Source organism: Bos javanicus, chromosome 11, assembly GCF_032452875.1.
Source record: "Bos javanicus breed banteng chromosome 11, ARS-OSU_banteng_1.0, whole genome shotgun sequence".
NCBI classification, from domain to species: domain Eukaryota; kingdom Metazoa; phylum Chordata; class Mammalia; order Artiodactyla; family Bovidae; genus Bos; species Bos javanicus.
In genome coordinates, this window is record NC_083878.1 from 74,364,337 (window position 1) to 74,390,891 (window position 26,555).

A 26,555-nucleotide genomic window follows, 5' to 3' on the forward strand; every position below is an offset into this window, starting at 1 on the left:
TTATTGTGAACCTTTTTTTCTGACATATAGCCATTTATTATTATTTCCTAGAACAATCTTCTATGGTACACTAGTTTGAAAGATACTGTCTATATCAGGCTCAGGATTCCGTATCAGAGGTATGCCTTAACTTTAGCAGGTAAGGAAACAAGCATCCTTAGAAAGGGTATTTCCTGATAAACAATCTACTGCTTCAAGGATTACTTGTTCAATAACTTGATATGAATAAACTGGTAAGGGAGATAATAATAACAATGATATAAACCTTGTTTTGTGTTGATATAGTACTTTATAATTTATAAATTTCTTATAGTCAACCTATCAATATATTTTAATATCTTCATATTTAATACATTTAATACATTTTAATATATATTTACAAACTAGAAAGTCTCTGAAAGTTTTATAAGAGACTCCAAAGAGCTGTGAATAGTGATTCAATCTCTCATCTCTAACAAGCTCAATTCTTAACTCTGGTTTCATTCATTTTTTGACTCCAATAATTCATGGGGTCGCAAAGAGTCGGACACGACTGAGCGACTGAACTGAACTGAACTGAGATTAGAAAACAAAATGACTTGGAGGGAGAAGCCCAATATAACATAAATATTACAATGATAACTTTCAGGCACTGTGGAATAGGATAAAACATTCAGAATCACGTCAAAAATAAAGATAACCAATATTATGTCTCTAAAAGTCAAAAAGGCTCTTAAAAGTCTAAAAATCTACATACTTCTTAAACTCAAACTTATGTCAGATCTTAGACATAAGTTTAAATTAACCATTAGTTTTACAAAGATTTATCAAAAAACTTGGTATATGCAAGACACTAAATAAAGTTTGAAGCCTACAAAAGTGAGTAAATTTCTATTTTCTGGGAATTCCCTGTTGAGGTCAATACAAAACAGTGCAATGAACAAGTTATAGGCTGAATATATAGAGAGATGTACAGCAGCATGGGGCAGCAACTAACTTAGCCTAGGACATGAAGACAGGGACCAAGAGCGTGAGTGAGCTCAATGGGACCTTGAAAGATGAGAATGCCAGGTGGCAAAGAGGGCAGTAGAGTGAACTCAAGGCAGAAGGAACAGCAAGTCCAAAAACCGAAGACACAGGGAATGAAAACAGGTTAAGAAAAGTAACATTGCCAGGAGTGTGGGAGTTGGGATTCCACACTGACAGCTTTATATATTCTTTGCATTGTGAGATAACGTGAAAATGAAATGGTTGGGGACAGAGGAAAAATGAGAAGTAATAAAAATGAAAAAACAACCTTAAAAAAATAAATCAAAACCCTATAAAATAAATAGGTAATTTTTAGAAGCAGAAGGAATTGTTCTAAAAGCGGCAATCTACAAGCACTTTCTGTTAAATAAAAATGATCTATTTCTACCCTCAGAAAAACTCTTATTTTCCCCTACCCTTGACTATCTGTGTGTACAACCTAATGCTGTGTACAACAATTTCACTCTGACCTGCCTCTTCTTTCTGATTACTAAAATTTTACCCATTTTCCAGCAACTTCTTCTAAGGAAGTTCTCCTAAAAGGATCACCATGTCCTTAATCTCCCCTGAAATCTTAATTTTTCTTAGTTAGGGAGTTGGGAGGACAGAGGTTGATAATCGTTAGAGCTGGTAACACAAATTCAAAAGCAAGCCTATAAAGGTCTCGTTGACAGGCTTGTTGTATTACTAAAGGAGATGTATGTGGGGCTTGTGGCCAGTGGAAAAGCACAAACCCAGCCTATGTGTATAAAATTCACACATGTGCGTGCACACACACACAATTCAAGGCTTGCTGTCACTTTGTCTGTCTGAATGGATTTTTCCCCCCAATGCCTTAACAAGAAGTCCTCCTACAGTAAACCTAAAAGATGATTATCTTGTCAAGAAGTTCTCAACCAGGGGTATTCTGCCCCATAAAGGACAGTTGGCAATACATGAGGACATTTTTGGTTATCACAACTTGGGGAGGGGCTGCTCTTAGTATCTGCTGGGTAGAGGCAAGGGATGCTGCTAAACATCTCCCAATGCACCAGAAGCACCCCCTTAACAAGAATTATCCAGTTTCAAAACGCTAATAGTGATGAGGCTGAGAATCCTGATTCAGTCACCATGTAAATCATTGCCAAGACAAAGATTTCCTTAAGGAAGCTTATTCTTTTATCAAGCAGTTTTTATTGCCAAAAGTTTTGTTTCTCATCTAGAATTAAAAAAATCAAAAACAAAAAACCTCTTTCTGAACCACAGTTGGTATAATCTGCAGATGCGGAACCTGAAGATACAGAGGGCTGAATAAGTTTTGAATACCCCAGGCTGACGATAAGCTCTGAAAACTGCCTCTATCTCTTTATTCTTTGCATTCCTCTCAGGACCTGGTACAGTCACTATAAACATGTTCTGTGAAAAATTAAATACAGGGGAGCTAGTAAGTATTTCTTATTCTTGTGCTGTCTAATGATGAATGCCAAGTTATAACAAGAAGCAGTTTATCTTAAGTCATATTCAGAACATATTATTAATACTATACCCTCGCTTTGTTTCTCTTTTTCCTTCTCTTCCCTTAATTTCCCTTTGTGTCTTTTATTTCACCCTAACATTTAAAAATTATTCCTTATTAGTCTACCATTAAAAGTTTTTCACCTTATGCCATCTCTTTCTTTCTCCCTTTCATCATCTTCCTCTTTTTAAGTAGCATGGAAGCACATTTTATATTATTTGTTATATTTATTGAATATAATTGCATAATAATAGCGAGTATTTACTAAATGGGACTACATGCCAAGCACTCTGTTAAGAGCTTTATATCCAAGCTCTACATCTATTAATGGCTTCCCTGGTGGCTCAGGGATAAAGAATCCGCCTGCCGCCTGTAATGCAGGGGACGTGAGTTCGGCCCCTGGGTTGGGAAGATACTCTGGAGGAGGAAATGGCAACCCACTCCAATATTCTTGCCTGGAAAGTCCCATGGACAGAGAAGCCTGGTGGGCTATGATCCATGGGGTCGAAAAAGAGTGGGACATGACTTAGCGAATAAACAACAACATCTATTAATGTTATCTCATTTAGTCCACATACCACCTAAGAGGTAAAGGAATTATTTATTAGATTCTTTTTAAAGATGATAAATCATAGGCTTTAATACGGTAAATAATCTTACTACTGACCCACCTCACATAAGGTTAGAACTAGGACTTGAAACCAGAGCTAACTCTATCATGCTGCCGCTCTAATAAATTTAGCTCCTTCTTCCTCTTCCTTCTGCTATTAGTAAAGCTCCAGAGAACTTCTTTAAATGCTTTTTTAAAAATCCAAAGCAAAACAGACATATGGCTAAAGAAATATAAAAGAGTAATAACAGCAGAAGCAACAACCTACATTCCTGGTCCCATTTCCCAGAGGATAGTTATAGCCATTTGGGTTTCTAGTTCTTAATGATTACCCTTATAACTGCTGCTTATACAGTCCTAATTACACCTGCACATTATTTGTCATGAGAGAAAATATTTATCAGCAGTATCTCTTGATGCTCTACTTTAGAAATTAAGCTATGCTTCAAAATTATTAATTTAATAATTATATGAGATGTTCATCCTAAATATTTTTTATCTCAAAAAATGGAAGTAAATTGCTTTGAAACTCTTGGTGTTAAAGGACTTGGTTATGAGCCAGCAGTCTTTAATTGAATGAGTCACCCTTATTCTTATCAGAGCAGACTAAGGATGACTTTTTGTGTCATAAAGGGTCTGGGAGTGGACTTAACACCTTTAGTGCATTGGGTTGGCCAAAAAATTCATTTGAATTTTTCCACAACATCCTATGGAAAACCCACACCAACCTTTTGGTCAATCTAATAGCATTTGGGCTGTCTTGTTACATAGAGCTATTAGCACATCCCTTTAAAAAGACACCTGTTGAACAAGGGTATTCACCTGCTGTTGTCCTTGCAATCGTTGTTGAAGTTGAAGTCTAAGTTGGTTGGGTGCAGCTGGAGGTCTGTTTAGCGTCTGCCTGGGCTGCATGCCCATGCCAGGTGAAAAAGCACCTCGAGGAGGTGTTACTTGAACAGGCATAGTCCCCAGTGAAGGTTTTTGCCTGACCATGCCTTGGAAAGGGCTAGAGAGATTGGCAGTAGGCGAAGGAGAAGAATAAGGCTGGGAATAAAGGTTGGGTCTTTCTTCCATCATCAATGGTGGTGTTGCTTGCTGTGGTGGAAATCTCTCTGATAATACATCTAATCCACCTCCCTGTTGGAAAATAAGCCAGAAGATTTTACAAATACATTTCTGCCAATGAATGACATGCTTCTCTATACAATTTTGGATCTGAGATCATATGAAGCTCTCCAGAAGTTTGCTATTAATACTTAAAGGAATCACTTATGTAAGTTGCTTCTGAAATGGTGTAATACATTAACTGGGATGTTTAAAATCTCAGTAAAGAGAGATGAAAATATGGTTAAAATTAAGGCCCTAAATCAATGAAATAAAGCTAAATGGTTTGAAAAGAACCTCACTGCAAAGCCTAAGAATCAACAAATGTTAAATTGAATAGATTACCATGAGAAGTAGATTCCTAAAGGAGGGATTAATTTTTCTATGTCAAATATAGAATTCATGCTTTTATCTTGTTTGAAAAAAAAAATTCACAGCTGACCTAACAGAATGCCATACAGCTACGGCTTTCAAACTTTTTGACTATTACTTATTGAAAGAAATATAATTTAAATTATGACCTACTGTTTGTGTATGTAACTGAAAACAGAGTTTCATGAAACACAACTTTCCCTTTTTCTGCATTCTGACAGTCTTTATTCTACATTATTCTATCCATTAAAAAAAATGCTGGTCATGATGCACTAAATTGATTTTTTAACTCCAAAGTCTCAAAAATACTAACCTGGAAGTTGGAATGTTATAGAACATATAGGCTGAAGTCTAGCATGAATGAAGGATAAATTAAGTCCTAAAATAAGAATAATATAAAATCTGGATTCTATTCTAGGGAAAGCTTCTAAGATTATGTTCCATAGTAAAAGGCTATAACTCTGTAATTATTATGACAGGCTTTTTGTTTTAAAAGCCCATTATTTAATTATTATATATTTTGATAACTTTCACAAGGGTAAATTATAAAATAGCTACCATACAGTGAGAGTCATATGAAAAAGTCTTGCTTAAAAATACTCTTCTAGCTTTTCAGGGCTGCATCATCTAAAAAAGGCCAACTGTAGTACATACCTGAACAAGCTTGTCAATGCCCAAAGCTCTGTCTAGTTCAGCTAGCTCAGTTTCATCTTTTCCACTGAGGAAGGATACCAGCTGTTCAAGAAGGGCCTTCTCATCATTTCTTCCTTCGACTGTTGTTGGTGGACAGAGAAGTTCATCTAATTGTGAACTAATACACTGGCTGAAGAATCAAAAGATAAGAAAAATAAAGACTGATGTAGCAAATAAGTATTCAACCTTAAGAATACAAATATACATACACATATATGCAAATCTAGTTCTAGGAAATTGCCGAGATTTTTTTAAAACCAATTCTTATACAATGAAATTTTCTATACTTAATGTGCAGAAATTTATGAACATTTGGTATGCAGCTTGAATATATTTTTCATTATTTTGTCAATCACTGAACTTTGTTTCCACGTTCTTCATGTTAGCTTACAGAAATAGCCTGAAAAATTAACCATAGTTAAGAGAAAATAGTTTTTAACACAAGTAAAAAATAAAAATCAACCAAAAACTAAAAAAAAAAAAAATTTAATCTAAATAAAATTTTATACTATTTATTCTATTTATATTCTATAGGTGCAATTAATTCTTGATAATTGAACCATATGAAAACAGTACACATTATATGTATTACTTAACTTTCAAGGATGATCAAATCATGCTGATAACATGAAAAAAGAAATCAAACTAGAAAAATGCTCAGTGTTAACCAACAAATTGTTGATTACATGTAGGAAATACATAGTCTAATCCAATTGATATCAATTGATGCATAAAACTTAAAGATATATAGAAAATTACACTAGTACTAATACTACTTCTATAATGATAAGGATTCTTCTTTGGGGAAGGTAAACAAGGCTAGAGGTCATAATTAAGGCTTCACACTCAATGCTACCTAGTCACCCTTTGGTTGCTATATATGAGATGCACTATATGTGTTGGAATAGAGCTACCTGCGTGGATTGAGAAATCAAATTCTACTCAAGTGGGGATACTGAGCAGATGTAGAAAGTATCTTCCCTTCTTATGTATTCTTGCTCCAAACAAAGAGAAAAGCTGGACAAAATAATTATACAACTAAGAACTCAAGAGCAATAGAGTTGTTGTGCTGAGGCCAATTCATCTACCAGTCCCAGAAATTTTACGGTAATCAATCAAAGCAAAGTAAGAGATGAAAAATAAAGCTGCATACTATATCAATCTCTTGGTAATTAAAATATACACTAGTCTTGCAGTCATGCAGTAAATAAATCTGTTTGATTTGGTGTCCTCCCCCATCTTTTTCTTTTCATTAAACCTTCACCTTCCATTAATATCTATAAAACACCAATACAAACTGGAATCTAGTTTGGGAAAAGCAGTTCTTTGCTGTAGAAGATGGTATCTGTTACTTGATAATACACAAAATGTACTACTCACTCTTCTGGCTTATTCTGATTTACAGCTGTCACTGTATTATTTGCCCATGGAATCTGATCACCAGTTCCTGGTTGTCCAAACTGGTTATCAATTGCTTCTAATTCCAGTTCAGGTAATCCTGGTTAAAGAAAGAAAGGTTAGAAGTCAGGATGTATTAAAACAGAAGATATGACAATATTTTTCAGAAGTAATATATTATATAGTAGAGTGAGATTTCCCCTATAAAATACTACCTCAATGATACAAAGGTCACTTATTCAGAAACTTACTCTATCTAGAATGTGACATAATAACAGGTAAATGAGAAAGTGAGAAAAGTTCTTTGAATCAAACAGAATCTGGACTTCCCTGGTTGTCCAGTGGCTAAGACTCCATGCTCCCAATGTGGGGAGCCCAGGTTCAATCCCTGTTTGGGGAACCCAAACATGCCACATGCCACAACTAAAACCCAGCACAACCAAATAAATAAATAAGTAAACAAAATAAATGCAAAGAAAATGTGACATTAAAGGTTTTTATACATTACCATAAGAGAATCACTTAGAACTTCTTCAGATATTACTGATTTTAAAAATGATCATAACAATTTCAGTTAACTGCTTTTTCAGTCTATACCCTATTCAGTTCAGTCGCTCAGTAGTGTCCGACTCTTGGTGACCCCATGAATCGCAGCACGCCAGGCCTCCCTGTCCATCACCAACTCCCGGAGTTCACCCAAACTCATGTGCATCGAGTCGGTGATGCCATCCAGCCATCTCATCCTCTGTTGTCCCCTTCTCCTCCTGCCCCCAATCCCAGTATGGAATATGCAATAAGTAGGGACACTGCTACTGTCATGAAATGTTTGAGAGATGCAAGTAAAGGATAAAATATGCTCTACAAAAGGCAGAATCAGAAGCTAAACTGCACTGCAAACTGGGGCCATTTAGTAAATGGACAAAAAAACTCTACAGTGGTTAACTGAGAATATAGCTGTACAATAATGGTATGATAATTGTTGTCTATAATGATGACAAACGAAAAAAAGAGGTTGAGTTATGCTTTATGATGTAGTGGTAAAGAATTCGCCTGCCAATACAAGAGACACAGGAGATGCAGGTTTGATCCTTGGGGCAGGAAGATCTTCTGGAGTAGAAATGGCAACCCACTCTAGTATTCTTGCCTGGAGAATGTTATGGACAGAAGAGCCTGGTGGGCTACAGTCCCTGGGGTTGCAAAGAGTCGGGCACAACTGACCAGAGCACTACAGTACAATGGAAGATGGCAGTATGTACAATTTTTTTGGAAAGCTTTGATTACTTCTCTACTACTTATATTAGGGAAAAAACTGTAAAGAACCTAAATTCCAGAAATTCATTCATTAATGAATTATGGTATAGATATTTATAACATGTTGATAAATGAAAAAGGAAAAAAGTATAATCCAATACATTATTTTCAGGAGGAGTCTACTCTTAGGATATTATAAAATTTCTATATATTAATAGAATAAATCTAGTAAGCTATATATTCTTGGTAGATTTTAGGTTGTGAGACTAAGGATTACTTTATTTTCTTTTAATGTTTCTGATGGCTATTTGTAATCCTGAAAAGGAATAAAATTTATGTTAAAGCCCTAACCTCTAGTACTTCAGAATGTCATTATATTTGGGGACAAGGCTCTGAGTGAAGTGATTAAGAGTTGTCAGGGTGGCTCTACTTCAAACACTTCAGTATAACTGGTGTTATAAGAAGAGGTGATTAGGACAGAGATGACACAGAAGAGAGATGACCATGAGGACACAGCAAGAAGAAAGCTATCTGCAAGCTAGTGAAAGAGGCATCAGAAGACAGCAAACCTACTGACCCTCCTCAACCTGAACTTCCAGCCTTCAGCTTGTGAGAAAATAAATGTCTATTGTTTAAGTCACTGGTCTGTGGTATTTTATTATTATGGCAGCCCTAGTAAACTAACAAAAACTAAAAATGCCTTAGTGGCTTGAGAAAATACACAATTAGGTAGAATTCCTCATTTTAATGAATGGAGATAAGTAGATTTAAGGATGCCCCTCAAACTTATTTAATGCTGCACACTGATAATTATTAACTGCATAAAACATGTTAGGCTCAATTAATCTAACTTGACTACATATTGAAATATACTCAATATTTAGTATGAATGAAATATAGGAGTGCACATAAAAGCACATTCACTTCTAAATACAAAAAATTATAGCTTGCAATTAAACTTGTCTTCTCTAGCATGACAAATGATAGAGAAACCAAATTCTGTATGATTCTGGGGGAAAAAAAGCAAAATACCGAACAACAACAATAAAAGGTGAAGGGAAAGTAATCACTTAATTCTTCTCATTATTTCAATCAGAAAGTTGGTCAGAGAAGATTATCTGAAGTTGTCCCTTTGCTCTGCTCTGCACAATAATTCCTGTCTTATTCCATTTTAGAAATCTAACATAAACAAAATCATTATATTTAAGAGTCAAAGAAAATTTACATGGCTGTCTACCATCTAGACTTAGTATCATAGAATAGTTTATTTGACTCAGTAACAGGACATAGTATCTCACAGTAGTCTTGATGGGAAAAAAGATTACGAAAACAAGTTGGATAAAATATTTTCAAAATAAAGTAATTGTGCTAAATTTGGTGACTAGGGGAAAAAAACCCAATCAATCACTGATTCAATTATAAGTTTTGTTTGCATAGGCTATATACTTAAAAGAAGCTGTTTTTTATTCTAAAGGTCACTTTAACATTTTAGGACTTCTTTTAGAAACTGACTTCTTTTAAAAAAAATTCAACTTGCTGGAATGTTTTACAAAATACACAATTTATCTCTCTTTATCCAAGGAATAAACCTACTACTTTTGGTCATGTTTGTGTTTCTGATACAAACATGAGTAAGTATGTATATATGTTACACAAGACAGGCATAGTGATTTTCAAAGGGACACATTACTGTGTTTACTCGTCTCTGCTGGAGAGAGGCAGCTGATGTGGGGGTAGAAAACAAGCTATTAGGGACTCCTGATCAAGCTGTTTATTTTTTTAATAATCTGTGCAAAGGATCCAGCATCATATTTTCTCCATTTTAAATATGGTTAAAATAAAATCTTATATCCCCATTAGCCATAGTGATTTCAGCTAGAAAAACAAACAAATGCTTATATTATTAAAAAATTTAAAAACTCCTTCTGCACACAGTAGAAAGCATTGTTAAATCAAGAGTGGCTTTTGCACATTTTACTCCACTAAGAGTTAATTCAGCATCTAGTGATTCTGGTGTTCACAGTTAATTTTCTTCAGCTGTTGATAAAGAGATTCTGGTTCAGTTTTGTGTTACATTTGGCTGTTAACTATGCACAGCAGCTATAGTGTTTGACTAATTTCTCTACTATACAAAAAGAACTATAAATCAGTAAGATAAAAACTGAATAACCCAGTAGGTAACAGGTCACAAAAAAGCACTGAAAAGTGATCAACCTAATTTCACAATAAAAGAAATACATATTAAAACTACATTGAGATACTTAAAAAACTCTTCAGATTGGCAAAGATGAAAAAGTGCATAATTCAAACGATTAGAAAGGATGTGTAGAAAGAAGAACATTATCACCCTGTAAATTGGCATAAGAAAGGCCATTTGGCAAAATCCACCTATGCTTTGACCCAGCAATTCCGTTCAGAATTTACAGTTCAGATATACTCTTAGATGTGGTCAACTATCTGTACTATGTAAGATTATTAATTATAGTCCTGCAGTAGCAAAAGATGCCTACCAATAGTCACAAAACACTAAACACAACCTCAAAAACAAGGAACTAAAAATGGATTTTTTTAAATGCTGAAAATGTTTTATGTGAAACATTTATTTTTAGTTATGCAACACTCAGTGTATTACAGATTAATAAAATTTAAAAAAATTTTAAACCTCAGAATGTGTATGTTCACAGAACAAAAAAATGAGCAGGAGGTCATTCATTCACTTCAGTAGTGTTGCCAGTGTTCAAATATTTTTGGAATTCTTCTAAAACTGTCTTATCTAGTATACAAGTATTCAAGAAAATACTTCTAACTACATCTAACTTTGATTCTGATTTTTTTTAAGTATTATTCTTTTTGGATCAACAAATTTGGCTCCTAATTACTTCACAAAACTTCAAAAGTCAAATCCACATTTAAAATATAGGAATTTGAAGACAGACAAAAAGACATGGCAGAGGTTTTGAAGGTACTGCTAAGAGAGCACATTATATATGTTTTGATCAAGATCTTCCTAAATTCTTTTAATGTGCTCTTACAGTACATTTCCAACAAAATTATTTAAGTCACGTGGTCACACTGCATGGGAGTACGTGTGTGTGTGTGTGCCTATAAACGATGTGTTTTGAAACCAGGCAGGCTGAAATTTAAATCCTGGTTCTGCGTACACTAACTGGATAACTTTGGGCAAGTTTTTATCTGTGTGTGTGTGTTTTCTTTCTTTGGACCTTAGTTTTCTTGTACGTAAGTAGATCTATGGAACATTTTTGGTTCAATGTGACAGATTTACCATCTCTATTTTATTCTACACCCAAAATTTTCATGGAAATAAAGGAAATTGAAAGGGGACAATAAATCTACAGCTGAAGGAGAGGTAAAAGAAGTAACATGGTAGCTAACTAGAACAATGAAAACAAAACAGATGGAAAGATAAAACTGATGGAGAAGTTCACCTAAACTAAAAAACTTATATTATGAAAAAAGGGGAGATTTTCCAAAAGAGGAAGTTTACTCAGAGGGACACCAGAACAATTCCAGGCTCAGTGGTCATTTGAACAAGTAAAGGAACAGGCCACGGGTGATTGCTGGGATAATTAAAGGACAACTGAACAGCTGTCACCAGGCCCTGCTCTGAGTGCAGCTGACTCTGGCGTCTGCCCATGGGATTAAAGTGGTGAGGACATGACTCAGTGTGGGAGTTCTGCCCAGGGAATCTCCCAAAGTGGGTGTGAGGGCTGCCACGAGGGATTTCCCTCTCACCAGCCCTGACTCCTTCACAACAACAACTGAGCACCAGGGCTTCTATAATCAGAAGCTACATTCACTGCCAGAGCAAAAGGGCCTCTCACTTTAGCTGAAGAGACACTTTAGCTACCACGGTGTTTCATTCTAGGTCTTTTTCAGTATACATACACAGACAGCCCTGGTTCACCAAAACATTCAAGAAAGGCAACAGCAGGAAGGAAAGACGGCAAATTTAACAGAGAAACAAACTTTGAAGAAAAAAGGATTGTTACAAAAAATGGAGTATGCCAAATTAATCAATACACAGATTTAAAAGTCTATCATATATATAAAAGGCAATAGAGTTCTATGAAAAAAATTTCCATACACATGATTGCTACAATTTAAAGAACTCAACAGACTGACTGAGGAACAGGATGGATATGGTTGAAGATTCAGTTTTGATCTGAAAAATCTGGCCCAGAGACTCTCAGAATACAGTGCAAATGGGCAAGGGCAAGGTAAATGTGACAGAAAAGATAAGTGACATGGCAGATAGATCCAGGAGTTCGAATAGGTGGTGAATAGTTCAACTGTCTTATGCGAGACCTTTGGGCACAAAGTTAAGACGTGGAATCAGCCATCTGATAATGGAGTCTGGCTCGGGTGAAAGGTGGTGGTGGACAGTGTAGAGGCTAGAGGTGGCAGAGACTCAGAGGCTATTCTCTTCCCTTTATGAGTTATTATATTTTTGTCCTCATCTTCTTTTTTCTTTCTCCAGTCCTTTGTCCTCTTTTCCTTTCTCTTCTCCTTGTTTCTTTCCTGTTTGCATGGAAACACAGTCTGCAGTGATCACCCTCTCTCATTTACCTCATTTCACCCCTCTCTTTCTGGCTTTCAGCAACACTACAGCACAAAGTTTAACAGATTCTGGTGTCAGTTCAGTTAGTTCAGTCACTCAGTCTGAACGGACTGACAACCTACTCAGATCAGATCAGTTCAGTTCAGTCGCTCAGTCGTGTCTGACTGTTTGCAACCCCATGGACTGTAGCACGCCAGGCTTTCCTGTCCATCACCACGTCCCAGAGCTTACTCAAACTCATGTCCATCAAGTCGGTGATGCCATCCAACCATCTCATGCTCTGTTGTCCCCTTCTCCTCCCGCCTTCAATCTGTCCCAGCATCAGGGTCTTTTCCGATGAGTTGGTTCTTCACATCAGGTGGCCAAAGTACTGAAGTTTCAGCTTCAGCATCAGTCCTTCAAATGAATATTCAGGACTGCTTTCCTTTAGGATGGACTGGTTGGATCACCTTGCAGTCCAAGGGACTCTCAAGAGTCTTCTCCAACACCACAGTTCAAAAGCATCAATTCTTCGGTGCTCAGCTTTCTTTACAAGTCCAGCTCTCACATCCATACTTGACTACTGGAAAAAACCATAGCTTTGACTAGATGGACCTTTGTTGGTAAAGTAATATCTCTGCTTTTTAATATACTGTCTAGGTTGGTCATAGCTTTTCTTCCAAGGAGCAGGTGTCTGGCCTATTTACAAACTCTTCCAAGTGCTACTAGTGGTAAAGAATCCGCCTAACAATGCAGGAGAGGCAAGAGATGCAGGTTCAATCCCTGGCTTGAGAAGATACCCTAGAGGAGAAAATGACAACCTACTCCAGTATTTTTGCCTGGAAAATCCCATAGACAGAGGAGCCTGGTGGGCTACAGTCCATGGGGTCTCAAAGAGTTGGACATGACTGACTGACTGAGCACATGTACATAAAGCTGTATTCAGGGGAGGAAATCTCAAGAGAGAAAAAAGAGCTATTTGACTCAAGACGGATTAGGAATGAAAAACATTCCACTTTCACAGACTGGAGAGCTAGAAGACACTTTCTATTTTTATTAACTTTAATTTTCATCAAATTAACACATATACAAAACTTTAAAAGTCAGAACCAAAAGGTCTATGAATAAAAGTAGTTTTCTGTCTTGCCCCTTCTGACCCTTTGATTACTCCCCTTTCAACAGAGACAACCATTCACAACTTGTCTGTTTTCTTTGGCAACTGCCTATTTCTAAAATATCTCCATTTTAAGTTTCTGACTCCCCATCATGATAGATGGGGTTTCAGTTCTCTCACATCTACTACTCTTACTACCTTCTATGTTCCCAATTCCCTAACAGAGATCATTGCTTTTTTTTAATAAAATGCTAATATTTAGATTCTTAGAACTATGCAAATATTACTTACTGCTAAGTCATATTATATACAAACATCCCTTCTTATATCATGCTTTCATTTTTCTTGAGTTAACAATTAGTTTATTTTTTTCATTTTCCTACTTTTCTTGGAGACTTTTTCAGATGCTTCAACATTTTTGACATGAATCTATGAATCATCTTTTTTATAAACTCAGAGAGAAATTTCATTTGTTCCTTGGAGGCCGTCTTTTCAGAAGACTTGGACCTGCTACTCCAATTTACATGTGTTGTTCTCTAATCTGGCTGATCACCTATCATTCCTGGACTTCTTTTCAGATCCTCTGTTTCCCTGAACCCTGTAAGCCTCTCATTTTTGGTTTTCTTCCTGTTTCCTGAAGTATGGGCTGGCAAAAAAGTTTGTCAGAAAATCCGAATGAACTTTTTGGCCAACCCAATATATCCTCAAGGGCCTTAACTACAGAAGGTAAACATACTATGCAAGTATTGTGCCCTTTTATATCCAAAAATGTCTTTATTTCAGCCTTCACAACTACTGGAAGCTGGATGCCTGATTACAGGTCAGAAATCATTCTAACCCCTGGTATTTCTAAAATAAACTTTATTAACATAGAGTTCATATAAAACAATATGCACTGATTTTCAGTGTACAGTTCAATAAACTTGGCAAAAGTATAAACCCATACATAATCTTCCACCTCAATCAGGAAAACAGAATATTTCTATCACCTTTAAAAATTCCCTCAAGCTCCTTGGCTATCAATCTTCCCTACTTTGACCTCACCACTGGCAACCAATGATCTTTACTTTTTTCACTCATATTTTTGAGACTAATTCATACCCTGTACTAACAGTCCCTTCCTTCTCACTGCTGAGCAGTATTCCATTTTATAAATAAGCCATTTCCTTGTTGATGAACATTCAAACTGTTTCCAGTTTGAGACTATCATGAATAAAGCTATGTGAACATTTGTGGTCAAGTTTTTGATGAACACATGCTTTCATTTGGCTCTGTCTCCAATAACTAAGAGTTGAATTGTTGGGTCACACGGTAAAAGCATGTTTAAGAGAAATGGCTGAACAATTTTCCAAATCTGTTTTACCCTTTTACATTGCTACCAGCAACACCAAAGTTCAAGTTGCCCCACATCTTTGCTATCATTTTGTTTTGTCAGTTTTTTAAATGCTAGATATTTCAATGAGTATGTAGCAGCACTGCATTATAGTTTTAATTCACATTTCCTTGATGGTTAAAAACACTGACCATCTTCTTATGTGCTACTTGCAACTTTCATATCTTATTTTATGAAGTATATTTTAAAATTCTTTGCCCATTTTTTAGATTGGGCTGTTTCCCCTATTATTAACATCTTACATTAGTGTGGTATATTTGTTAGAATAGATGAATATTGGCACATTTTCATTAAATAAAGCCCACAGTTTACATTAGGGTTCACTCTTTGCGTTGCTCATTCTAGTGGTTTTGATAAATGTAAAATAACACGTATCCACCATTACAGTATCATACAGAATAGGTTCACTGCTCTAAAAACTACCCACGTTCCACCGATTTATCCCTCTCCCTGGCAACCACTAATCTTTTTACTGTCTCTAGTTTTGCCTTTGCCAAAATGCCATATAGTTGGAATCATAAAGTACGTAACCTTTTCAGGTTGGTTTCTTTCACTCAGCAATATTCATTTAAGGTTTCTCCATGTCTTTCTGTGGCTTGACAGCTTCCAAGTTTTGGTCATTACAATTCACTGTATACAATTCACATCTCTCTGCAAGCTTTTAGAATCTTTATCTCTGATGTTTTAGAATTACACGATAGTAAGTTTTGGTACCGGTTTTGTGTGTGTGTGTGTGTGTGTGTTGAATACTTGTTGAATCATTTCACTCTGAAGAATTATGTCCTTCAGTTCTAGAAAATTCTTTTTTTTTTTTTTTTTGGTTTGAAAATATCTTCTTTTCCATCTTCCCCACTCATGCATGCTACATGGTAAGTCACTTCAGTCGTGTCTGACTCTGTGCAACCCTATGGCCTATAGCCCTTCAGGCTCCTCTGTCCATGGGATTCTCCAGGGATTGAACCCACATCTCTTGTGTCTCCTGCATTGGCACGCAGGTTCTTTACCATAGAGCCACCTGGAAAGCTCTTTTCCCCTGACTGTTTCTGAAATTTTTATCAATCGCTATTGGCTCTTGTAGGTCAACCTAACTTTTTATTGCCTACTTTCTATGTGTCTTTTGCTTTCTCTGAAAGATTTTCTCAGTCTAATTTTCTAATATTTCTCTTGAAATTTAAAAATTTTGGATATCTAATTTCCAAAAGTCCTTTCCTTTTGTCCTTTTTTTCTTCTGATGCTATTCATGGATGACGTATCTTTTCCAAAATTGTTAGTCCATATACTCATTATATATTTCCACTGTATACTCTTTTTGTCTGGTTAGTTTGCTCTCTTTTATGTTACAGGCTTCAAGTCCTGATGGTCTTTGGCTGTGTTTGCTCTGAACAGATGCAGTGTTCTAAAACACTGACTGGCTGGGTTCTGTGTAAGGCTTGTGCCTGCTTGCAGCCTTCACTGTTGGACACTTATTACTGTTATTTTATTTACTTTATTTTTTGGTCATGTCATTTGGCATGTGGGATCTTCGTTCTCTGAGCAGGGGTCGAACCTGTGCCCCCTGCATTGGAAGCACAGAGTCTTAACTACCGGACCACCAGGTAAGTCCCACTGTTGGATATTTAAGATGGCAGCATGACCTTTGCACTTTAGGGATTTCCCCATAGATATCCACATCCCAACATCTTCTTTTGGCCAAGTGGTATCTCTCAAGAGAACTCCTCCAGTTTTCCACATCAGGAGGGGAAGGACCAGGATTGAACCAATCAATTTACAAACTCTTATTCTATCTCCTTTTGGCCTTACATCTCATTGTTTCCCCACTTGTGCCCGATATCCCAGAGTCTGGAGTCTAATTTCAATTAGAAGACTTCTGAAATCATTTCATCTAATTCTTATTTTATAATAATAAAAGAGCTGACTCGTTGGAAAAGACCCCAGTGCTAGGAAGGATCGAAGGCAGGAGGAGAAGGGGACGACAGAGGCCGAGACACCTGGATGGCCTCACTGACTCAACAGACATGAGTCTGGGCAAGCTTTAGGAGAAGGCGAAGGACAGGGGAGCCTGGCGTGCTGCAGTGTGTGGGGTCACAAATAGTCGGGCATGACTCAAGCAACTGAACAATAACACATCCTTATTTTGTAGATAAAGAGAACGAGGCTCAGAAAATTCATTTGTTGAAGGTATAACTGTTATTAATAATAAATGGGAAATGTGAGACTTCAACCTAGGCTTCTGCTCTCATCTAATGTTCTGGTCAGCTGAAAAACCGCTTCCCAAAATGTCAGAGATGATTTGAGATTTTTCTTTCCAAATGCCTAGAAATCTTGGTAAGCTTTCAGGAATTGTGTCATGATAGCTAAAAGCTGAGGTATGACTGAAATAAACAAGCCCCACATCTGGTCCCATGAGACGAGGGACAGGCAAATTTTCAAAGTGAGCTGGTTAGTTTCCTTTACTTTCAAGGTCACACAATGGAATTATCACCACTATTATTTCAACTTCAAATCTGACAGGTGAAAATAATATAATAGCTCTATCTTCATGAACTGGAAATATACTATTCAAAGTGTCTCTTAAGTAGGAAAATATTAACATGGGCGAGAGCAGTCATGACCTATTTCAACACAGTTGTCTCCATGAAAAACTCATTCTGTGGGGTAACACATATTACTTGACAAAAGGAATTCCATAATCAAGAAAAGTTTGGTAAATGTTGGGTTAAAGAAATATTTAATTTAAATCGTAAGATAGGCAACAAGGATGTATTATACAACATGGGGAATATAGTCAATATTCTATAATAATTGTAAATGGAGTGTAAACTTTAAAACATGTGTAATTTTTTAAGAATTAAAAAAGAAACTGGCATGAAGATAAAGCAAAAAAATAAAAAAACTAAACTAGTTTCTCTAACACAGGACTTCATAAAACCTCTAATATACACTAAGGAATGATATATATGTCATGAAGCATTTACCCAGTGTATGTCAGCACAAAATACTTTTCTTCACAATTTATGGAGCCAGTATTCAAGAAGACACTTTGGAAACATAATCTGACCCCACATTATACTTCTGAAAGTCCTACTATGGAAAGGTTGGGTAAGAACGTAAAATTACTCAATATCAACTGCTCACCTTAAAATTACCTATTAAAAAGTAGAGGTTGTACTATAACTTAAAATACACAAGACGAGTGACATTCATATATCTAAAATCAACTATATACTACTTACTGTGGCATTAATGAAAAGATACTTCACTCCCAATAAACAAAAGGTCTGTGCAATAATTATGAGGGACAAAGCTCTAATCCATATCATCATTAAACGTTTAAAATGAAGTTCTGTCCCCAACACATACTGTTCAGCCTGGAAGTGGGCCTGGCAGAGGTGGACTGAAGTGCAGGTGGCAGGATCTCCGATTTGATGGCCACATTGCTGACTGCGCCATCCATCCTCTCTGTCTCACATAGGCCTGGCAACTGTGGTGCCTTCTCCAGCGTCGGAAGTAACTGATCAAACTGGTCAAGGTCAGCTGTAAACTAAGAACGGAAATCAAAGTTAGAGGAAACACATTCTACACTTTCACCTGAAAGAAACTAGAAAACAAGTTGTTCCTTTAAAATACATGAATTGAGTGTGACTATGAGAGAATGAAGAAAGAAGAAATAATTAGAAAGACTGGGGCCTCAATGAAATAGCATGACCTAACACTGGATTTCTTTGGAAGGAATGATGCTGAAGCTGAAACTCCAGTACTTTGGCCACCTCATGCGAAGAGTTGACTCATTGGAAAAGACTCTGATGCTGGGAGGGATTGGGGGCAAGAGGAGAAGGGGACGACAGAGGATGAGATGGCTGGATGGCATCACTGACTCAGTGGACGTGAGTTTGAGTGAACTCTGGAAGTTGGTGATGGACAGGAAGGCCTGGCGTGCTGTGATTCATGGGGTCGCAAAGAGTCAGACATGACTGAGCGACTGAACTAAACTGAACTGAACACTGGAACAAAATGTGGAAGTTTATGGTACTGATACACTGCAGGATATAAGACAACATACACACGGTGCTTATCTATTATATTTTGGTATAAAATGTACGCTCTGGAAAAAGATTGAACTGGAAAGAGATATTGAGAGTATTGTGTTATGACAATAACATCATGAGTGATTTTTTCCTGTCATATTTTTCAAAATTTTATAAAATGGATTACTTTATGAAGGAGTAAAAAATACATTTACGTTGACATACTTTTTAAAAATTTACATTGACATACTTTTTAAAAATAATTTCTTAAAGTTTGTGAAATTTTTTTTAATGAATATTAGCTTCAAATATCAGAGAAGGCAATGGCACCCCACTCCAGTACTCTTGCCTGGAAAATTCCACGGACGGAGGAGCCTGTTAGGCTGCAATTCATGGGGTCACTAAGAGTCAGACACGGCTGAGCGACTTCACTTTCACTTTTCACTTTCATGCATTGGAGAAGGAAATGGCAACCCACTCCAGTGTTCTTGCCTGGAGAATCCCAGGGATGGGGGAGCCTGGTGGGCTGCCATCTATGGGGTCGCACAGGGTCGGACACGACTGAAGTGACTTAGCATAGCATAGCATAGCTTCAAATATCCCAGAAAGGTCACTTCTCATTTAAAGACTTAACAGAGTAGGAAATGTAGTTTCTATCATAGGTAGGGAGTTCTTACATCTGTCTGTGGTTAGGCATAGGAGAAAACTGACCTTTATTTCACAACATTATTCCATGACGGTTACCTTAAGATAATTCATAAACATAAAATGTCTAGCTGTTTGGGTTTTATTACTTAATTCAACTAAAATCCCTTCCTAGATTGTAAAATTACATGTACATATTTTTTTAAACGTCTGGCTTCTTTCACATTACATTTCTGAAGTTTAGACATGCTGCTCCAGGTAGCAGTAGTTCGTTTTGTTTCTGTTGCTGAATAGTGTCCCATTGTACGAATATGCTACAATATATATTTATCAATTCTAGTGATGGATTTGGGAAATTTTTCTGGTTTTGGGCTAATATAAGTAAAACTACTATGACTATTTTTAAACACATCTTTTGCGGCACGTGCAAAAAGTACTAATCAAAAAGGGAAAAACTGACAATTTGGAGTCTACATTAAAATGAAGAACTTGACTTCATCAAAAAGCACCATTAACAGGGAGAAAAGGCAGGGCACAATATAGAGAAGACATCTGTAAATATATAACCAATAAATGACTCACCCAAAATATATAAAGAACTCTTACACATCAATAGGAAAAATACAACATATTGGGAAAATGGGCAAAACACTTCAAAAGATATTTACAAAAGAAAACATCCAAATGACCAATAAATATTTATTGTGTGCTAAGTCGCTTCAATAGTGTACAACCGTCTGCAACCCTATGGACTGTAGCCGACCAGGCTCCACTGTCAATGGAATTCTCCAGGCAAGAACACTGGAGTGGGTTGCCATGCCCTCCTCCAGGGGATCTTCCCAACCCAGGGATCGAACCTGCATCTCTATGTGTCCTGCGTTGGAAGGAGGGTTCTTTACTACCAGTGCCACCTGGGAAGTCCAGATATTTATTAGGGAAAGGCAAACTAAAACTATGAAATATCACTACACAGATCCCAGAATGGCTAGAAGTTAAAAAGATAGACAACACCAAGTATTAATAAGGACATGGAACAACTAGAAGGAATTCTCATACCCTGGAAAAACTAGCATTATCTGCTAAAGATGAACACACACATATTTTATGATCCTGTAATTCCAACCCCCAGGCATAAATTCAGCAGAAGTGCATGTATGTACACCAAAACAGATGTGCCAAGGTAGTATACAATGGCATTTTCTTATAAAGCTGTTACTTTTGAAGTCAATTTTAAAGACTGAGAATTTTAATGTAGTTATTTAAAGCTATTATTCAGCTTAGAAACATGACATTAGTTTAGCTGTACCAAGAAACATAGGACAACCTTCTCAAAGAGTAAATGTATATAGAAATAACCAAAACAGTGTCATTACAAATAGTAAACAGAGACAATACAGAGACACTGAGCATTCGAGGAAAAGAATGTCTAACTAGAGCTACTGTAGGAAGCTTTACAGAAATGATTGTGTATTGTGTGTGAATGATTGTGAACTGTGTTTAAAGGATGAGTAGAAGTTCAGCAGACATAGAAAGGAGAGCAAGGCAGAAGATACTTAGAAGAGACATGGCTTATCCCAGGAATAGGAAGGGCTTCCATGTACCTAGAATGTAGTATGCCTGAGAGAAGAGAGAGGCTTCTGGGAGATAAGGGCAAAAAATAAAACTGACTCAAGAAACTCTAGTACCTATACATACTAAGTGTGAATTTGGTTTCACAAGGAAGAATCTTATTAATAAACTGCTTTGTAAATACATTCTCAGCTATTTCATGGATGTCTATATTCTGTCTAAATAATGTATACACTTCTAGCGGGGAGGAATCACATTTTCTGCTTTTCTTAAATTCCTTCAGAATCTGCTGCAATTATTCAATAAATGAAGCTGCCTATTACTTTTCACCACCCGCTACCCCAGCCTAAACACAGAGGTTTCTGATCCATAACAATTACACAAAGGTTTATTTGTATTTACTTCTGTTTCAGAGCATGTTATATAGCCTACTATCTGGAATATTCAAAGTCTCTATCTGATGGGGGCTGGGGGTTGAGAGTGGTTAGAGTGAGAAGGAAAATGACTTTATAAAATGTTTCAAAGGAAATTAAATAGCAAAGCAAGCCAGACTAGGTACCCGTGTCCACCTCCTCACATTTCTCTCTCATTTCATTTACATCAGAGGTTCCCAAACTTAGTTACCTATCAGAGTTCTCTGGGAAGTCTTTAAAATACAAGTTTCTGGGCTCTATTCTGAAAGAGCTGGATTTAATAGATGGAGAGATGAGAGGAGGGGGCAGGGAAGGTATTTTTTCTAAAATCTACAAAGATGTGAACTATGACTTTATCGAAAGAAACATCTACTTTCTTAGAAAGCCACACTAAATATGGTAACCCTCCAAGGTTCCAAAGAGAACTTTTGAGGGTATCCTGTGGGTTTTCAACCATTGATATTAATCTTTTAATATGTGCCCAATGGATAGGGCAAAACATAGCCTGAATCCAAATATAGTCGATGCATGGAACAACATAAAAGAAAAGAGAAAAATAACTAGGAACGTTCATTCTATGAAGTAAAGAATTACCTACCTGGCTCTGTGACTCCAGTTTAATTTCCTCAGGAGCAGGTTTGGTCATGGGGGCTGGGTTTGTGTTACAAGGATCCATCTGTTCTTTCTTTTCCACCTTCACCTTTACATCATCCAGGCTCAGGTTCGGAGTAGATCTTAAATCTTTCTCATCTTTATCTAAAAGGTAGCGTAGGAGCTGATGGTCTTTTGATTCTTTTTTCTTGGAAGCATCCAGTTCCAGTTTTACACTGGAATTTCCCTGGACCTGTCCAGTCACTGACACAGAAGTAGATGCACTGTCCTTCTTATCAGGCTCCACCGACAAAGTTGTGATATCCGAGGGGCTACCCTCCTGTAAGAGACGGTGTAGGATTTTGTGCCGCTCGGTCAGTGAGCTATGAGAGGAGGGGCAAGAACCACTTGAAGAGTTAGTAGAGGCAGAGGTGGAAGTGCCTGTGCAAGACAGTACCTCTTTGCAACTTGTGTCTATGTCAGCATGCCGTAACTGCTGCTCTGCAGTCGTTGTCAAAAGCTGCACTAGTTTGTGACTGGTTTGAGAGTATTTATTGTCTCCATCTGAGAGTCTGTCATTGTTATGTAGAAGCCCAGAATCCAGAGGTTTGCTGTCGTTAGAGCTGTTGTCAGACTGAATCATTTCATTTAAAATGGATGCAATCTCTTTGTTATCTTTGGATTCAGCTTTTGCTGGTTGTATATTTAATCTGCTAGGTGAATTCTGTGAGCTCATCTGCCTGAGGACTGGAGAACTGGCAGAGAAGCCAACAGAGTTATTGGGTCCTTCATTCATACTCTGTAAAGGTGTTACTGGGATGTTTGAATAGGATCGGTTACTATTATTACAGGCAGTACTTGTCATGCTAACGGGGGAGCTTAATGTTGGAATATTAGGAGGAAATGAATTGTTAGGCATCCTGGGCCTTGTTGCCAATCCAGAACTAACTTGTCTCCTTGGAGACATGAACTGTGCAAGGGATATTCCTGTACCTTCCATAGGGGAATTATTGAGGTTTAAAGGGGGATTAGTGCTCTGGGAACTGGCCTGTCCCTGGTTTAAGGCAACACTGGCTACAATCTGATTTCCAGGTGAGCATCCAAAACTCCCTTGGCTGTTGCTAGAATTGCTATGACTGCTGCTATGAAGGTCTGAGCTCTGTTGGCGGTTTACTCTGGTGGGTACCATGTTGCTGTTTGATGGTGGCAAGGTAGACGAACGGGCCACACCGTGAGCTGGAGAGATACTGGGATTGACGGAAGGGTTTACCCGGGGCACTGACATTCCAGGATTAGTGTCATCTTGAGGAGAAAGACCACTGTGTTCCCTAGACAGGGGAAAAGACATTCAGACATCTTCATTGGTTTCCATTATAATATTTTATGAAGCACATTATAAAACAAGATAATGTTGCAAACTATCAAGTAAAAAGCTTCTGTATTACTTTAAACTAAAGAAAACAGTGGACTGTTAGTACCATGGTGAAATGTTAGAACACTTCATGGGAAAATAGTGTTTACGATACTGCACATTTGATAATGGTTAAATGTGCAAGAAATCTTCCCTGGCCTTGGAAAACTTCCAATATATATACTTTAAAACTTTACAAAATTTAATACAAATAATTAACACTACATCAGACTTTTGTTGGAAAGAGAAACTTCCCACACTTCTGGTTACAAAGTATTTACTCATGACTCCCTTCATTATAGCTTTTAAGTATTTCAACTCCAAAGAGGAAGACTGGGTAAGGAAAATACTGTGTCACTGATGTAAAAATTAAAAAGAGTGACATGCAGACATAGCAGATGTTTTGAAAGAGAAATCACAATATGAAAAAAGAACTGTGCTAATTCCACTCACAAGCATAAATTAAACTAAAATTAGAAAAAGCAGAATACTGAATTCAGATTTTCATCAAGTTCTTTTACTCAAATCCATAATTACAACAACAGATTTGTGACTGGTATTACCATGTTCCAATAAGCAAATATATCAGATGAGGGAAAGATGAAGTGAGGGAAAATGTCTTTGTTTTTGTTTAATGCTAAATTTTAAATAGTTGTAAATGTAGAGTCTTGAATAATTCATAGGATAAAAGAATGGTTTCATGAATTTACCATATATAATAGTGTAAAACACATTTTGAGAAGAGAACAAATTAGAGGCAGTGACATTCAAATATCTCAAGTTGATAGTTAAATAATTTGTAGCTTGAGAAACTGTCAACTTGAACTCAGGAGCCACTGAGTTTTGCCTTAATGAAAATAAAGCACTTTTAAAATTAAAAATAACAATACTAATAAACTTGAGTCTTTTATAAGACCATAAGTTTATATATGGAAGCTGGAAAGTTTTGGCCACCATTTTGGTTCTTATCCCTAAAGCATATATTCAGCCACACCTTTCCTTTCTCCCTTTTTGAACAACAAAGCTATTGTTAGGCGACAAAACTATAGAACTCAGTATGGATATATTGATTATATTCTCACCATGCTAGTTAAATGCCTAATGTAAAACTGGTTTTCTAGCCATCAAGAGTATAAAATTTTCTTCTCTAAGAATAAATATGTGAACTGACTTATTTCATATGAAACTCTCCAAATAAGTAGTACCTGTCGATGATATGAATTCCCATGATGAAAGGTTGCATGTCTGGACTTTGAGGGTAGCAAAGTTTACACTTGGTGTGGGCGCTAAGCATTGTCCCATCATTCAATATGAATCTATAGGATGGGCTGGAGGCAGTGCCACGAGTCATCACTGTTTCAAACAAAAGAGAAACCTAGTTAAAATGCTGACACTTAAACTTTGGGCAGAGGAGAGTTACCAAGCCTTATTTCTACCTAGAACCTCATTTAAATGTCCTTCCAATTGCTGCCTGCTCAGACTCAAGGTATGGTTCAGATAAAGCAGATATCTGAGGGGGGAAAATTATTCAGGGTGAAATAGACAGTCTGAAGACAAGTTTTAAATCAGTTCTACTTGAATGGGTGCCTCCTCACAGAAGTTGTGATTATGAAGAAACCACAAACCACAAAAAAGTCAACCTAATCTTTCCCTATAATGGGGCAGCTCCTTAAATTTACTAAGTGTTCATTAAAAAGACCAAGAAGTAACTTTCTTCCCTCTCCTTTTCAGTATTATCTCTAACAAGCTTTTCTACCCCTATAGCTGGCTGATTTTTAAAAACAGCTTTATTGAGATATCAACAAAGCACAAAATTCACCAAGTTTTGATTAGTTTGCAGAACTCTAACTGAAATTCAAATTTAATTTTTCACTCAGGAATGTGAATCAAAAAGATCCATCCAACAAATTATTATAGTCATGTATATTATTTTTGATGTTTGAATTTAGTTTACTAATAAGCAAATTAATAATAAAGCCTCTGATTACTAATACAGAATAAAACCTAGATTAACGCAATTGAATCACTATATACACAACATGAGTTACTTTTGTCTTAAAGCTTTATTAACAACAGATGAAGCTCTAACTCTACTGGTTAATTTTTATGAAATACGTAAAGGCTACACCAGACTACTAAGTAAGAAAATGTCATCAATGTTTCAGTAATACAATAGAATTCTTTTTTAAGGAAGATTTAATAGGTAGATTCAGCTATACCAAGGTTAAAAATCATATCCACTTAAATACAAGAATTACTACCACAAATGACTACTGTAATTTAGCCTGTAATAAATGTTAGTCCTATTTTTCAAAGACATTTTAGAAAGAGCTTCAATCACACTTTAAAGACATATGAAAAAGACAAAATGACCAATTGATAATTTCTGAAGCTACATATTACTTTAAGCAACAAGAAGACAGGCTCTATTTTATTGTCTTGGGTACACCATGTAAACTGAAGAGGGCATAATCTGCTGGAAATCTGTGTCACGCATAAATCTCCCTGAGTACCAAAATCAGGATATAAACTTAATTGCAAGGATTTCTTACCCATCTGGCAGTTTCAGCCAAATCCTGGCACATTTACCAAATAAAATATGGAAAAATTTAGTATCTAGTGAAATAATAAATGATAAAAAAAGTCTTTAATGAAAACCAGTAAGTTTTGTGTAAGGATATAGTTAAATGTTTATTATGATAAAACCCTAACAAATATTAACAATTCTCATCTGTCAATATCTTCTGACAATATTATTTTGGAAAACACAGTTATAACAAAAAGGTGGTATTTTAAGATAAATTATTAGCGTGGGACAATTAGAAAGTTATAAATATATAAATATATATTTAGTTATAAATATATATAAAGGGAAATAAAAGATACAATATGTATTTCATGTTAT

General features: G+C 36.4%; 1 protein-coding gene across 9 annotated transcripts in view; it reads right to left on the reverse strand.

Annotated features, from left to right (window-relative positions):
• Positions 1-26,555, reverse strand: part of NCOA1 (nuclear receptor coactivator 1) — a 218,218-nt gene that overhangs the window by 32,906 nt on the left and 158,757 nt on the right. For all 9 annotated transcript variants that reach the window (XM_061433132.1, XM_061433136.1, XM_061433137.1 and 6 more), the window contains 6 exons: positions 24,856-25,003; positions 22,247-23,567; positions 18,357-18,537; positions 6,663-6,780; positions 5,244-5,412; positions 3,936-4,250 (listed from right to left, as the gene is read on the reverse strand). In XM_061433132.1, coding sequence (XP_061289116.1) covers positions 3,936-4,250; positions 5,244-5,412; positions 6,663-6,780; positions 18,357-18,537; positions 22,247-23,567; positions 24,856-25,003 — 2,252 coding nt within the window. The remainder of the gene's footprint in view (positions 1-3,935; positions 4,251-5,243; positions 5,413-6,662; positions 6,781-18,356; positions 18,538-22,246; positions 23,568-24,855; positions 25,004-26,555) is intronic.